Source organism: Theropithecus gelada, chromosome 12, assembly GCF_003255815.1.
Source record: "Theropithecus gelada isolate Dixy chromosome 12, Tgel_1.0, whole genome shotgun sequence".
NCBI lineage: Eukaryota > Metazoa > Chordata > Mammalia > Primates > Cercopithecidae > Theropithecus > Theropithecus gelada.
The window spans coordinates 58,405,040-58,418,187 of record NC_037680.1 but is presented as its reverse complement, the minus strand read 5'-3'; the positions used below and the strand labels follow the sequence as shown (position 1 = coordinate 58,418,187).

The 13,148-nt window shown below is 35.3% G+C and overlaps 1 protein-coding gene across 3 annotated transcripts in view; it reads right to left on the bottom strand.

Annotated features, from left to right (window-relative positions):
• PPP1R1C (protein phosphatase 1 regulatory inhibitor subunit 1C) overlaps positions 1-12,808 on the bottom strand; it is a 142,527-nt gene extending 129,719 nt beyond the window's left edge. For 2 of the 3 annotated variants that reach the window (XR_003122107.1, XM_025404067.1), the window contains exons 1-2: positions 12,442-12,808; positions 10,740-10,800 (exon numbers count right to left, since the gene is read on the bottom strand). Coding sequence is in view for 1 of the 3 variants with exons in the window: in XM_025404067.1 (XP_025259852.1) it covers positions 10,740-10,800; positions 12,442-12,522 (142 nt within the window). In the remaining 2 variants the exon portion in view is untranslated. The remainder of the gene's footprint in view (positions 1-10,739; positions 10,801-12,441) is intronic. The other variant, XR_003122106.1, reaches the window with a different exon arrangement.
• Positions 12,809-13,148: the final 340 nt, after the last annotated feature.

Here is a 13,148-nt window from a genome sequence, read left to right as displayed (position 1 = left end):
TTTTAGCCCAATCATTCATGCTGTTTTGCTTCACTGAAATGTGATGGTGAGTGGGTCTCTGGCATTCTTTCTTGAAAACCTTTTAACCATTGGAGGCAGGTGAGAAGTGCTTAAAATTCATGAAGAAAGAGTGGATATTCTTAAAAGTGTTTTGGGAAGCAAATCCAGCTTAAGCCTGTTCCTAGTTGATCGAAAATCTTTACACATTTTGAAAAATTATTTTCAATAGGAAGTTCTCTATGGCAAATAAACAAGGTTCTTGTGTTCTGCTTTATGAGCCCTCCACAAAAATAAAGGAGGAAGTTAAGTGGTAACATTAACCATAATCTAACAATCATCTTCCTTTCTTCTGTTTCCTTTTAATCAAGTCTCAGCTTTAGTGCAGTTTTCAACAATTTGTGTAATAAGATTCTATAGACTGTGGAGGAAATGGCTGACTTATTCAAAAGAAGGAATGAGAATGATGTGTAGATTATGATGAAATAGATGAGCGAGTCATGAGAAGACTCCAGGTGCCTTATCTTAACTAATTAAAAGCTAGGGCAGGTAAATTACAGGATACAAATTAGAGCTTATGACAAATCAATTATGAAAGTAAAGCTGCCATAGTCGATCACATATCATATAATTATGTCTGCCAAAAGCCTCTCACACAAACCAGAATGGGCAAAGACCGAGCCTAGCATCGATAGTGTTGCCAACATGCATGATCTCACTTGATTCCAGCAACACAACCAATGCCAGTGTTACCAGGATCCCTGCTTCCTGGAGGAGGAAACTAAGACTCAGACATTTATTCATGCCATAAGTGAAACCCATGTTCACTGATTCAAAGGTTAGGGTTCTTAGTCCTACACAAAACGGCCTCCCAGTGTTAAAGTGAAAGAAAACTAGTTTGAAAATTACTGTGTGAGTTCAGAATAAAGCACTATGTGTCATAGACACAGCAGAAACAATAAAAACACATAGGACAGGTTCAACCTGTAGAATAGAGTTAACAGAAAAGACACTGATATATTTAAGGCATGAAGGAGAGAGAGAGAAGCCAGAGATGATCCTAACGTTGTTTGGTTTAGTGATTAGAAGAATGGGGATAAAACTAACTGAAATGCTGAAGTCAATAGTTGAAAAATTGTCTTCAAATATGGATGATGCCTTTTAGTTAGACATTGACTTTCAGGTGGTAGCTGGAAGAGCTCAATTTCTACATCTAATTATAATACTTCTGTCCATAAATCATGAAAATGCACATGTTAAACCTACTCAAATGAGAATATAATCTTAAAGTATTATTAATATTCAATACATGCAACTTATTCTTTAAAATACTCTTTTTTACTTTTTAAAAACTAATTTAATAAATCTCATTACTTGAATCCATGCCAATAATTTCAATGCTTTTTATTCAAGGTTGGATTTTAAAATAATACAATTTGCTTTTAATCTATTGGTTTTTAAATTCAAGATGTTAGAAACATAAAAAATTATTATTAGCTTATTCCATTTAAAACCTGAATTTTCAAAGCTTTTCAAGACACTTTGGCAGGTTTAGGCCTCTTTTGTAAGTCAGATTACTTAGTGGATATGGATTTATTACTTGGTTAAGTAGTCTACGTGGTGTCTTTTTTAACATACAGTTGGTTATGTACCTTTGTGTGCATCATATGTATGTGTGTTCATGCATGTAAATATTTGTGTATATGTCTTCTAATACTCTGTTATTTATCATCAGACAGGGGAAAAAGCATGAAATGATTTTGCATCATTGAGGTAAAGTATTCTAAAAATTGGATTCCAAAATAACTTCTCATTCTTCTATGTTGTGCATCCAGTTCTATTTTCACAAGCAAGTCAATATGTATATATATGTAAGGAGTGTAATTCTGAAAATTGTTTTCCGTAATGATGGAAAATTGCTGCTAGAGAATGAAAAAAATATGAAAGATTATAAATTCCCTAGCTTTTTAGTTTGCACAGTCCTTTTTTTCCTCAGCATTATTTCCAGGGTCAAATTATAATTGTGTTCTAATCAGATTGTCAATATATATCTTTCACGATGTGGATTTTGGCAACTTATTTCACAAATGGCTTTGTTAAACACTAATTTTTACTATATCAAATTATTCTAAATGACATAAAGTCATTGAGCTAAATTCAAAGATAGTATTCTACCCAAGCCCAGAAAAGACTCACAGATAACACGTGTAATATTTTCCAACATGTGCTGGGAACCCCTGAAGTATTAGGGAAGATCTGAAGGGGCCCGAGAGGGCAGAGACAGCACACAGACTCTGGGGGAGACGGTGAATTCTGAGCCTCCTGATTGTCACAGCTGGGACATTTGTTTTAGGACATGCCTTTCCCTCTACCTCTGGCTTTCACAGGTCCTTCCTGATCCCCAGATAGGCAATTTTTCTAAGGTGTCAAGGACAATGTGTTATATCTTCAGAGTACTTGCGTTTTAGAAGTTACAGCAACAACTGCAAAAGGTAAGATTTCAGGTAGCATGGAAACTAATTTAGGGAGATACTTTCCAGTATCTCTACAATCTTACCACTTAGGTGTTCCAACCTGTTATAGTGCTTTCTCAATGTCCTTTGCAGTTTTATCTGTTTAATTTGAAAGCCTTGGATGGAGCTTGTATTATCCAAGTAGACTACAGTCCCCATCATAGCCTACTGTCCTTCTCAGGGCCCAGGCTCTCATCCATGTCACCTGCCCACGTCCCGGGGCATTTCTGCTTAAGCCCCTGGTAAATTCTGTCTGGAATTGTGTCTGGAATTGTGGAAACTGTGTCAGATAACTACTTAGTGGAAGTGATGCCTAGAAAATGATGAGAGAAAAGACAGAAAAATCCCAAGGCTCAAGGGCTTGCTGTTGAACAATTCCAAAAAAAAAAAAAAAAAAAGAAATTGAGAAATAACATTTTTCTATCAAGCACACAGCTTAGCTAGATTTATTGTTAGAGGTCCACTAATTTATGATCTTGTGGAATATGACTATCAACTAGAAGCAATTAGAAATAACTGTTAGTAATTTTTTCTATCAAATTTGAAACTGAACAACTGTTAAGTTACTCAGAACAACTGACAATTATGTCATCTGTGTTTACTACTATGCAGACACAAAAATGGGCATCTATTTATTCAATGGACTCAGACTAGCGTTCTTTGAAATGGATGTATTCTATATTTAGTGAAACGTAGTGGTGTGGGAAAACACATGCATTTTGGTGACACATGAGCCCAACTACCTCATGTGACTTCTTGGGCCTTAGGAGGATGAGCTATTTTTCTGAGGAAACTCAGGCAGTAAACAGCCATCTAAGATTTATATCCAGACATGAGTGATTCCAAGGCCTCTACTCTTAAGTATTACACGTCTGCCTCCCCAAAATAATCATTGTCATTTATCAGGCATCTAGTCTGTGTATTGTACAACATTTTAATCTAATCTTGAAAAACCCCGTGATAGACACTTCTTTACTGAATGAAATATATTTTGTATTTTTGGCATATACTACTGGTTTTACTATAAAAATACATGTGTCAGATTGTAAATATGTCTTAGATAAGTTTCTCCATGTGGGTAGGTTGATAATTTACCTGTTTTATCCCTAGAAGAGTAACATTGTGCCTTAATCCGAGCTGGTGCCAAAAAAGTTTGAAGGATTGACTTTGAATAGTTCACAGGCATTTAACATCTACTCTACTAGTAAGTTGGAATAAGTAGTAAAATTTTAGTTCTAACCTCAATCCTTAATAGCTTAAAGCCCAAAGATCAAAATAACTCATGCAAATGCTTTATAGACCAGGAAGCATAATAAATAAGTGCCTCTATGCCTTGGCCAGAATTAGCTTTACTGTGGTTTCAGCAACCGGGATTTCTGTTATTACAATTGTATCATGGTACATCCAGACATAATATTCCCTGTTACCTATACCACATGTTCCCAGAGGATTTAGAATAAGGACTCAATAAATTGAATTGGATGTATAAACCAATAAACAGCTTTAAGAGTAGAAGCTAAGAGAACAATATTAGACTAACATAACCAGACAATGGGTCAAATTATTCAGGGAAATCTTTTGCAATTTAAATGAGCCTTGTGCTGAAATTTATTTAAATTGAGAAGTTTGTGAAAAAGACAGACTGATTTATGCAAGTGAGTCAATCTAGACTAACTCTTAAGAGTCAGCATAAGAGAACTGCTTCAATAAATAAAGGTTGGACAGAACATAGAACAGAGATGATGTATGAAAAGAAGTGAATAAAAATGGAGTGGAGTCAAAATTGAGCAACAAGAGTATTTGATAGATATCTCTAAAAGATTTTTATACTCAATTCTCAAAAGTTTTTTTCTTTCTACATACTGTTGGAATATGAATTTCATTTTTGGTCAAACACAAATTTGCCACAAATATGTCAATTATTTGCAATAATGTTTTCATAACCTTATGAAAAACCTAAGCATCAGTAGCATGATTATTTTTAAAAAATCTTAGGAACTCATATTTTACGAAAATTATATTGACAAACAGGGCATGCTCAGTTAAACCAACACTACAATATAGGATACATAATACTTCCACAATTGTATATTCCTCTCCTGATGAATTAGGGGGTATTATAGATCTTTTTTTTTTCTTACCCACTACTACTGTTTTTTGGGAAAACTATTTGCCAATCACTAACACCATATGGATTAGAAAAAGTTGGGCCATTTTTGAATGAGAAATGCAGGTCCCTTTCATTTTTGTTTTTCATTTAATTTGAAGATTGAACTAGTTACTTTGAACACTTACAATGTAGCAAGCCTTGTCACTATCAAGAATCGGAACCTCATCTTTGGCTCACAATTATTCCAACTGAGTGGGCTATTTGGCTGCACATACTGAAGAGTTAAGGGAAAATAAGTCAATTAATTGTACAGCACATGAATTGCTGAAAGCCACATGTGTAACTTTTTAAAACATAATTCAGCATTCAATAACTCATAAAAATAAATGCTGAGGGAAATAGGCTTTTTTGACAATTTCTTAAAAATTAATACTAGCTAACACTTCAATGATCTTCAAACACTGGACCATTTTTTTGTATTATATTGTCATTAACACAGACAAGGCAAAATAAATGCTGAGCAATCAGCAATGATTGTGGATTCAAATGAATTACAACCACATTCAAATGAGACCATTTAAAATGCAACATAACTATGTGGACAATGGGCCAGTATAGCATTTATTTGAATACATTTAATTGGAGGTCCCTGGGGGTGGCTGGTACCTCAAGATCTGGGCCTGACAATGTCTTACTCATCTTTAAGAGTCCCCAGAAACTTCTCAGTATGATCCCTGGAGCCCAATTTTCTCTTGACAACACAATCATTCATTTTACAAAATAGAGGGACTCCATGAAAAGAGATTTTGTGCATGTGATGTCTTAATACTGAAATAAATTTCTACTTTCATTCTGTTGACCCTGAAAAACTTCCTATTATTTTTGGATTAAAAAATCATCACCAGAAAGTTCTGGAGTCACCTTGTGTTTTGAACAATTCAACCTTAGTCCAGCATTATTTTCTAGCTATCATCCAATGTCTCAGGAATCCAATCTAGAGGCTTCCAAATCTCAGTATTTTTTAACTTAGTTTCAGAATCCTGAAATGCATTTAGAAAGTAATATGCTACATACAGTATAAACTGTGGCTTCTTTTTCAGTTTGTGGAGCTGAATAGCCAAAGCAATTGGACATCTCAGTTCTCTCTAATGACCAGGCCTGCTATCAAATTTGAAAGGAGATAGTATGATATTTAGTATCATATATCTCTTATGTCTCCTATTAACTAACTTTTGGGAACCTGAGGCATGTGAGAACAACCTTTGTTTTTATTCTTGATTTCAAAGGATATTTGACGCTAAACGGGTCAAAGATAAAGTCGATTTCCCTAAAATTTGCCTGTGATAGGAAGTTCAATAAATATACTCAAAAAACTATTTTACCTTATGTTTCAGATTCCACTTTTTAGACATGCAATGAGCTTTTAAATGACGTCAAAACTCCTGGGTACTTACCCAAATCTGCACTTAGCTTCAGGCCTCATATAGCTCACTCATGTTTAATAGGCATCAGGCCCATTAAATATAATTGTAACCATATTGTCTCTGCTTAATGCTAAATGGAAAACAATGGATGCCACAAACTTTAATATTCAGAAGACTTGGTCTAGGCTGGCTTTTTACTGGAAGACTGTGTCCAGCTCTGGGCTTCAAAGGCAGAGCAATAGGGAGAATTCGGATAGAGTTTATTAAAGCCCTTAGGGAGATTGGGAATAAAAGAAAATAATCATTCATTCATATTTTTTAAAAGGTGAGAAAATGACTTTTTATTGCAGAGAACAAGTGAAGAGTTATTTTAGAATGAAGTGGGGAATTTATGTTTAAGTTTCATACAAGAAACTATTTTCTAACATCTGAAATTATCAGAGCTGGAGTTGAAAACCCCAGGTAATCATGGATTCTTCTCTGAGGTATATAAAATGGAGCGAGTCTCAGGGACTTGGGTTGGTTTATATACGTCTGTCATGAAGATGTGTGGTTAAAGTAGGTATTTTCTGAAATTATTGTCTAACTCCAGATTTCAAACGCTAGTAGCCAAATATACAGTCTATAGATGTGATGGAGTAAATTACAGAAAGTGTCTTTGCCATTTATTTCCCTAGAGAGAGGATTTACACATAAGCAGGTCTCTAGATAAAAAAAATATATAGGAACCAAACCAGTTCACTGCAGATTATACAAAAGTAAAAGCAAACAGCACACAGTATAAGAATAGATAACAATGCTCTCCTGTATAACTTCAGAGAGCTTATCATAAAGAGGACCTTAATCAGAAGAGGAACTGAAATAGAGAGAGGCAATTTGCTACAAAGGTCACTTACATTGGTAGCCGCAGAAAACATTTGGAAAAGACGAAATATAAGGATCTTTGGCGATTCCTTACATCCCCTATCTCAGTTTTTCAGTATCTTTTTGCTGCCACCTGACTGTTGAGAGTTATTCCTAGAAGCAAATACATTGTTTCTGCTTTTTCTACCCGAAAGCAACACCTTTGCTATTAAACTTTCCCAGACCTCATGCCGTCAATTTAAAAATTTTAGTTTCATTTCCCACTATTTTGAGTTAAACTGATTTACTAACCCATGTCAGAGGGTGATATATCCTTAACAGGTTAAGTATCTGTTTACATAGTGCTTCTACTGCTGAGAGTTCTAGGTTATTTGTTAGAAAGGGACTGATGGGACATTATGCTGCTCCTAGAATACAGTTAATCAGGTGCCTGTCTCATCTATGTGTTTAGACCAGCATAGATGAACTAGCAAACAAAAATCTGAATATACATGCTGAAATATCCTTCTATTTTTCCTCTACAAAATATAAACAGAATATATATATAATCATTCTTTCAAATAATCCTATAATTTACTCTTCCTGCAAACACTTCAAAAGATTTTTTTAAAAGCAAGCTATGTCTAATTCATTTAACAGTGATTGCAGTACACTGATCTTGTCATATGAATTGGAATGGTTTATTAATTATGTTTCTATAATGAATAATTTAATTTTCTTTGCTTTATTAATTGACAATAAAGAAAGATTTGCAGGGTTTTGAATTTTAAACAGCATTAATGACAGGTGAGTCCAAGAACAGCCAATTATTCCCTGGCCAATTTCAGTGAATTGAAGAGATTTGTTTAGTTTTACCAGGATTTAAAGCTACACCCAGTTTTTGTTTTTCAAAGAACATACTGCTTTTGGGGGACAGGAGAAACAGTTGCTTAAAAATGGTCATTTAACACTTATGAGAGTTTTTGTTGTTACTTGTTTTGTTGTTTGATAGAGAGTGTTCAGATAATGTTTGGAAAAGAAACTGTTGGATAGTCCAGAAATATTTAGAACAGATGAGATTATGAAGATTCTGTTTTTCTTGTTATATCTTCATTCTTAAATATCACATGCAAATATTACATTCCCAAACACATCAGGTAATGACACCTAATCTGTGTTGCACTTTGCAATTTTTAAGGCATGTTCATGTTAACTCTTTTGATCATTACAGCAACCCTGTGAGGTTGAAAGAAAGAACATTATGATCACTATTTTATAGATGAGAAAATAAAGCTTGGAGGCCAGGCACGGTGGCTCACGCCTGTAATCCCAGCAGTTTGGGAGGCCGAGACGGGCTGATCATGAGGTCAGGAGATCGAGACCATCCTGGCTAACACGGTGAAACCCCGTCTCTGCTAAAAAAAATACAAAAAAATTCTCCGGGTGTGGTGGCGGGCAACTGTAGTCCCAGCTACTCGGGAGGCTGAGGCAGGAGAATGGCGTGAATCCAGGAGACGGAGCTTGCAGTGAGCCCAGATCATGCCACTGCACTCCAGCCTGGGTGACAGAGTGAGACTCCGTTGCTAAAAAAAAAAAAAAAAAAAAAAAAAAGCTTGGAGATATCCCTTTCCCAAGATCACATCACATGGCTGGTTAAGACCAGTATCCGAGTTTGATTTGGTTTAGTGTTCTTTTTTTGCTGTTTGTTTCTTTGTTGTTGTTGTTGTTGTTGTTTTATCTTTAGAGTTATTTCCCCAGTAAGCTTGGTGCTAGATCATTTTTATTTGGAAAACTATAAGCTTTCAAGGGTTTTGCTACAAATATCCATCACTAGTCCAAAATCTCTAGTTGCCATGCACACTTATCCAAGTCCTATACACAGCCAAAAGCTTATTAATTCTTTGTAGACTATTCTAGTTTCCATAAAGGGGGAAGAAGATGCAGACAGGTGATTTACTAGAATACAGTAGTTCTCTGTGAGATGCTATTTGCATCTAATTTGTCTCCAATGGTGCTTAAAAAACAGAGAGGGATGAGGTCAATTACAGAAAAGGGACAATGCCATCTAGTAATTGGGAGATCTGACAAGAAAAAGGTTTCTAGAGAAAAACTGAATCTCATTCCTAGGGATATTTAAGTACAATCCCTAATCTACTAAGATAAGTGGTACAGACAATGGATTTATTTTGTTTGGTTTTCCTTGTTTACAGGGCCTGAATGACTAGTCACATTATAAAGCCTTCACTATGTAGTGCAAACTGATATTTTCAAAGCCAGTGCCAGTGGAAATGTATGGGCTTCAGTATCAGAATTAACTGCATTTGTCTCTGGAATCCATCACTTCTAGTGGAATAGCCACAAAAATCACTTCACCTCTCTGATAAACACTTTCCTCATCCAAATGGCACATATTTGGCACTCAAGAAAATGTAGGTGCTATTTTGGGAGTTCAAATGAGAGGATGAAGGTCACTTACATGACTTCACTATGTTCAAACAGCAACAATGCCTGTAGACCTCTGAAAACTGCTTTCCGAGCGATAGAACACCTAGAAATCAAGTTGTGCAGTACACCTCATGGCAGGCATGGGGAGGAAAGTTTCAGGACATTGCAGAAGTGTCTGCTACTGTGAGCAAGGCAGTGACGGAAAATTGCTATAAAATTACGCCCGCAAATCGAGAAGACTTCATTATCTTCATACTTGTATTTATTTTTAAACTATAATTACATATCATTTGCACCTCTTATCTAACCAAATATAAGCAAGATAACATTTATTGAGATAATATATTTGAAAATAATTTTAAATGCAATGGCACTCTAAAGTTATAGGATCAAGTTATAATTGTTTGTTTTCAACAGAAATAAATTAGCTTACTTATTTTCCATCACCTGAAAATGTTCTTGGATTTGGGCTCAAGGATGAACAGTCTGTTAGTTGACTTTCTTTTTATATGTTTGTCTAATTAGAAAAGAGTCTGAAAAAGTCAAGGACTATTTCACCCTGGTATTCTTAGATCACTCACTACAGTCTATTATTAGACATATTATGTTTCCACTGTTTAAACTCCTTTTGTCCACCCATTATTGTTTATACCTGCAGAAAATCCAACACCAAGTTCTGCCTGGTTACAAATTAATGCCATCACCATTCCTATCCTACTTGTATATCCAGAAGCAGCACTTCAATGGGAGACTAAAAATCACCCCGCTCAATAAGTAAATAATGTTTGTGGATTACAGATCATAGTCTTTTATCATGAATAATAATGCAGTTTTCATTTTTACAGGAAATGGAAAATAAAACCTCAACAAATGGATTTAGCCATTCAGAATGGCTCTCAAATAGGCAGTGCTGAAAATTGATCTGGTTACTTGTCAATTGCATTATTCAGAGATGACATCAGCAGCAAAGCTGAAGCCAACTCTGGGTCATTGCCCACCCCATGTTAACCTTTTCCATATAAAAACCTTACTCTGTAAAGAGATAAGCATCTCTAGGGCTGTAATTTAAGCTTTGAAACCAAATTGAACAGCTTTCCTCCAGCCTCATTAATAAGCTGTGATCCAGGTTCCATACAAACACCTGAACATATGACAGCCAGTGCTAACAAAACATTTCATAGCATATCATCACTCGTGACATTCTAGAGGAAATACAGGCTGTTGCTTGAGATGATTCCTGTAATATTTATTTCTGATTCTGTTTATGATCCATTTTATAGATTAGTTTTCTAGAGCATTGCTAACTGAAATCCTAAATTGAAACTTTTCAGTAATGACATGTACTTTGATGTTCTTCAAACAATTCCATTCTGTTCCATCAGTGTGAAACACATCATGCTTCTTTACCTGGGGGGTTATGCTCATTGAGAATCACAAGTGATGCTGGTGTAGGTCTTCTTTTCCTGATCTGTGAATGACAAAAGGTGAGTTAATATCAGTGAGTATTAGACACTGCTCCAGGTTACTCTGCAGCTTGCAAAGATGTCTCATCCTCATCTTTTCCCCACATGCAAAAGCAAACTTCTGGAGGACACATGGAACGTGCTCACTAATTTTATTTTGAAATAATAGAAAGCCACAGAATTGAACTGTCTGATAGAAGTATCACCCACCCTCTTTGACTAAAAAGCTACATTTCCACAGGAAAAAAAAAATTATATACAATTGAATGATACAACAGAAAATTAATTTACAGTGAAGGTACAGGGTTGACCTGATAATGTTAGTGGCTCACTTAGAGCCTCATAACATTGGTGATGCTTTCAAGATTCGTTATCCTTATTTTTAAACAGGATAGGGAAGAGCTTGGAAACCTATTTATAGCAGGTACCAGAGTTAAATTAGCAGCATAAGCTTTGAATTTCAATTGATTTTGTTAACTTTTTATTTTCTAGTATAATATTTAGAACATATAAACAAATGAAGAATAAATATGGATCTTATGAGCATATGTAACTTATTACAAACTCTAAAGTTTATTTTTCATTTTAAGAGTTACAGGAGCATAGTATTATCAGAATCCCTAGAATATAATATCCTTTATTTGTTTATTATATTCATTTATGGGTAAATTCCCAAAGTAAATGTCAGTAGGATAGAGAATAAAATTTATCAATGACATCCTGTCCAAGATAGAAGCAACATCCCATTCAGCATAGATAGACACATGTTCAAGGTTACATTTATCTGGCCTGAGTCTAGGTGCATCTACCTCAGATTGTCAAAACATCCTGAAACACTATGAGTCACGGATTAAATAATTATTTTTAAGACTTTATTTCAAATACTTGGAACAGGATTCAAAAATAATTTACGTTTTAAGAAATTAATGGATTAGGTTGATGTCCTCATAAATTTCTTTGCTTTTGCCTCCTCACAGTTGCAGTTCTACGAGATGCCATTGCATCAAGAGTCGAGGTAAATCTGAATATGAAAGGTGATACAGATATAAACCAATATTACACACGGACAAAGAATCTAGGAAATGTTAAAATACTGTTTGTAATGTCTGAACAAAACAATTTTAAAATTGTACAAAAAGCTACAAATCCTCGCTGTAATATATTATATAAACTTACAATCATGGTTTTGGGTCCACAATAAAAAACATATGAAAATAAAGTATTCGACCTATAGTCTGAAACTATCTCAGGATTTAATTTTATTGCTAAATCAATCATTTTATTTCATATAAAATTAAATAAAATGTTGCTCATTTTGATAATTTTTTAAAAGTTGCTCTAAATGTTGAAACTGTTATTTTAATGAGCAAAACTGAACAGATTTATGAATCCATACCTGAATTGCTTACAGAGCCATTTTCCCCTCAGAGGTGCTCATTTTGTATCATATGAAGTGCTACATTTTAGACAATAGTTCTCCCAATGCAATTTAAATGCAAGTATGTATAAAAACCAACTTATTTCTTGTTTACATATCTTGAAAGTCACAGCAAAATCAAGAGGTAAAGAACATTTCAATTAATAACAAGAATGCATGTTCATATTACCTTATGTACAGGAATTGTACCCCATGCAATTTCACTTACCTGCTCTGCTGCTTCAGGTGCAATCTGACTCTGGAATAAAGGCACAGCAAATTGTATCTTTTTGGGACTGTTGGGCTCCATGATAATGAAGATAATTAGTCAGAGATGTGAAGAGCTCAGAAAGACTAACCCTAAGTGGTGTCCGGATGTGTTTCCTCAGACACACTCCACTAAGCCACACAGAGTGCTTCGTAATAAATAGCTGTAATTCCAGAGCAAGCAAGTGAAGATGCCGAGGTTTGAGTAACCCCCTTCTTCAATATCCACGGTGATGCCTGGCTTGCCTGTTCCCCCACCAATCCCTTGGATCCTCTCAGCACAATACAGAAAGGAACAACACGCTAATTGTGTGCCTCTTCACTAATACCATGCCAAGCATTCACTCAGCAGCTAATTGAAAATGCAATGCTAGCCTTGAAGGACCCACTGCCCTGGGATTTGAAAGAATGGCTCTATCCACTGTACATTACTAACCGGCTGCTCAAAAGTGCAATGTAAGCTCCCTCTGAGTATTGCAGGGATGGGCCATTCATTATTGATGAACATCAAGCAGGAAGTTTTTAGAGTTGGGGGCAGGGTTTGGGTATAGAATCATTTCTCTCGGCAACTCATAAGTCAGACACCTTTGCTATTTCACACTCAGCTACGAAACAGTTGAATGGCCGTGGAGGGTAAGCCACAACCAGTAATATTAGCTATATTTATGC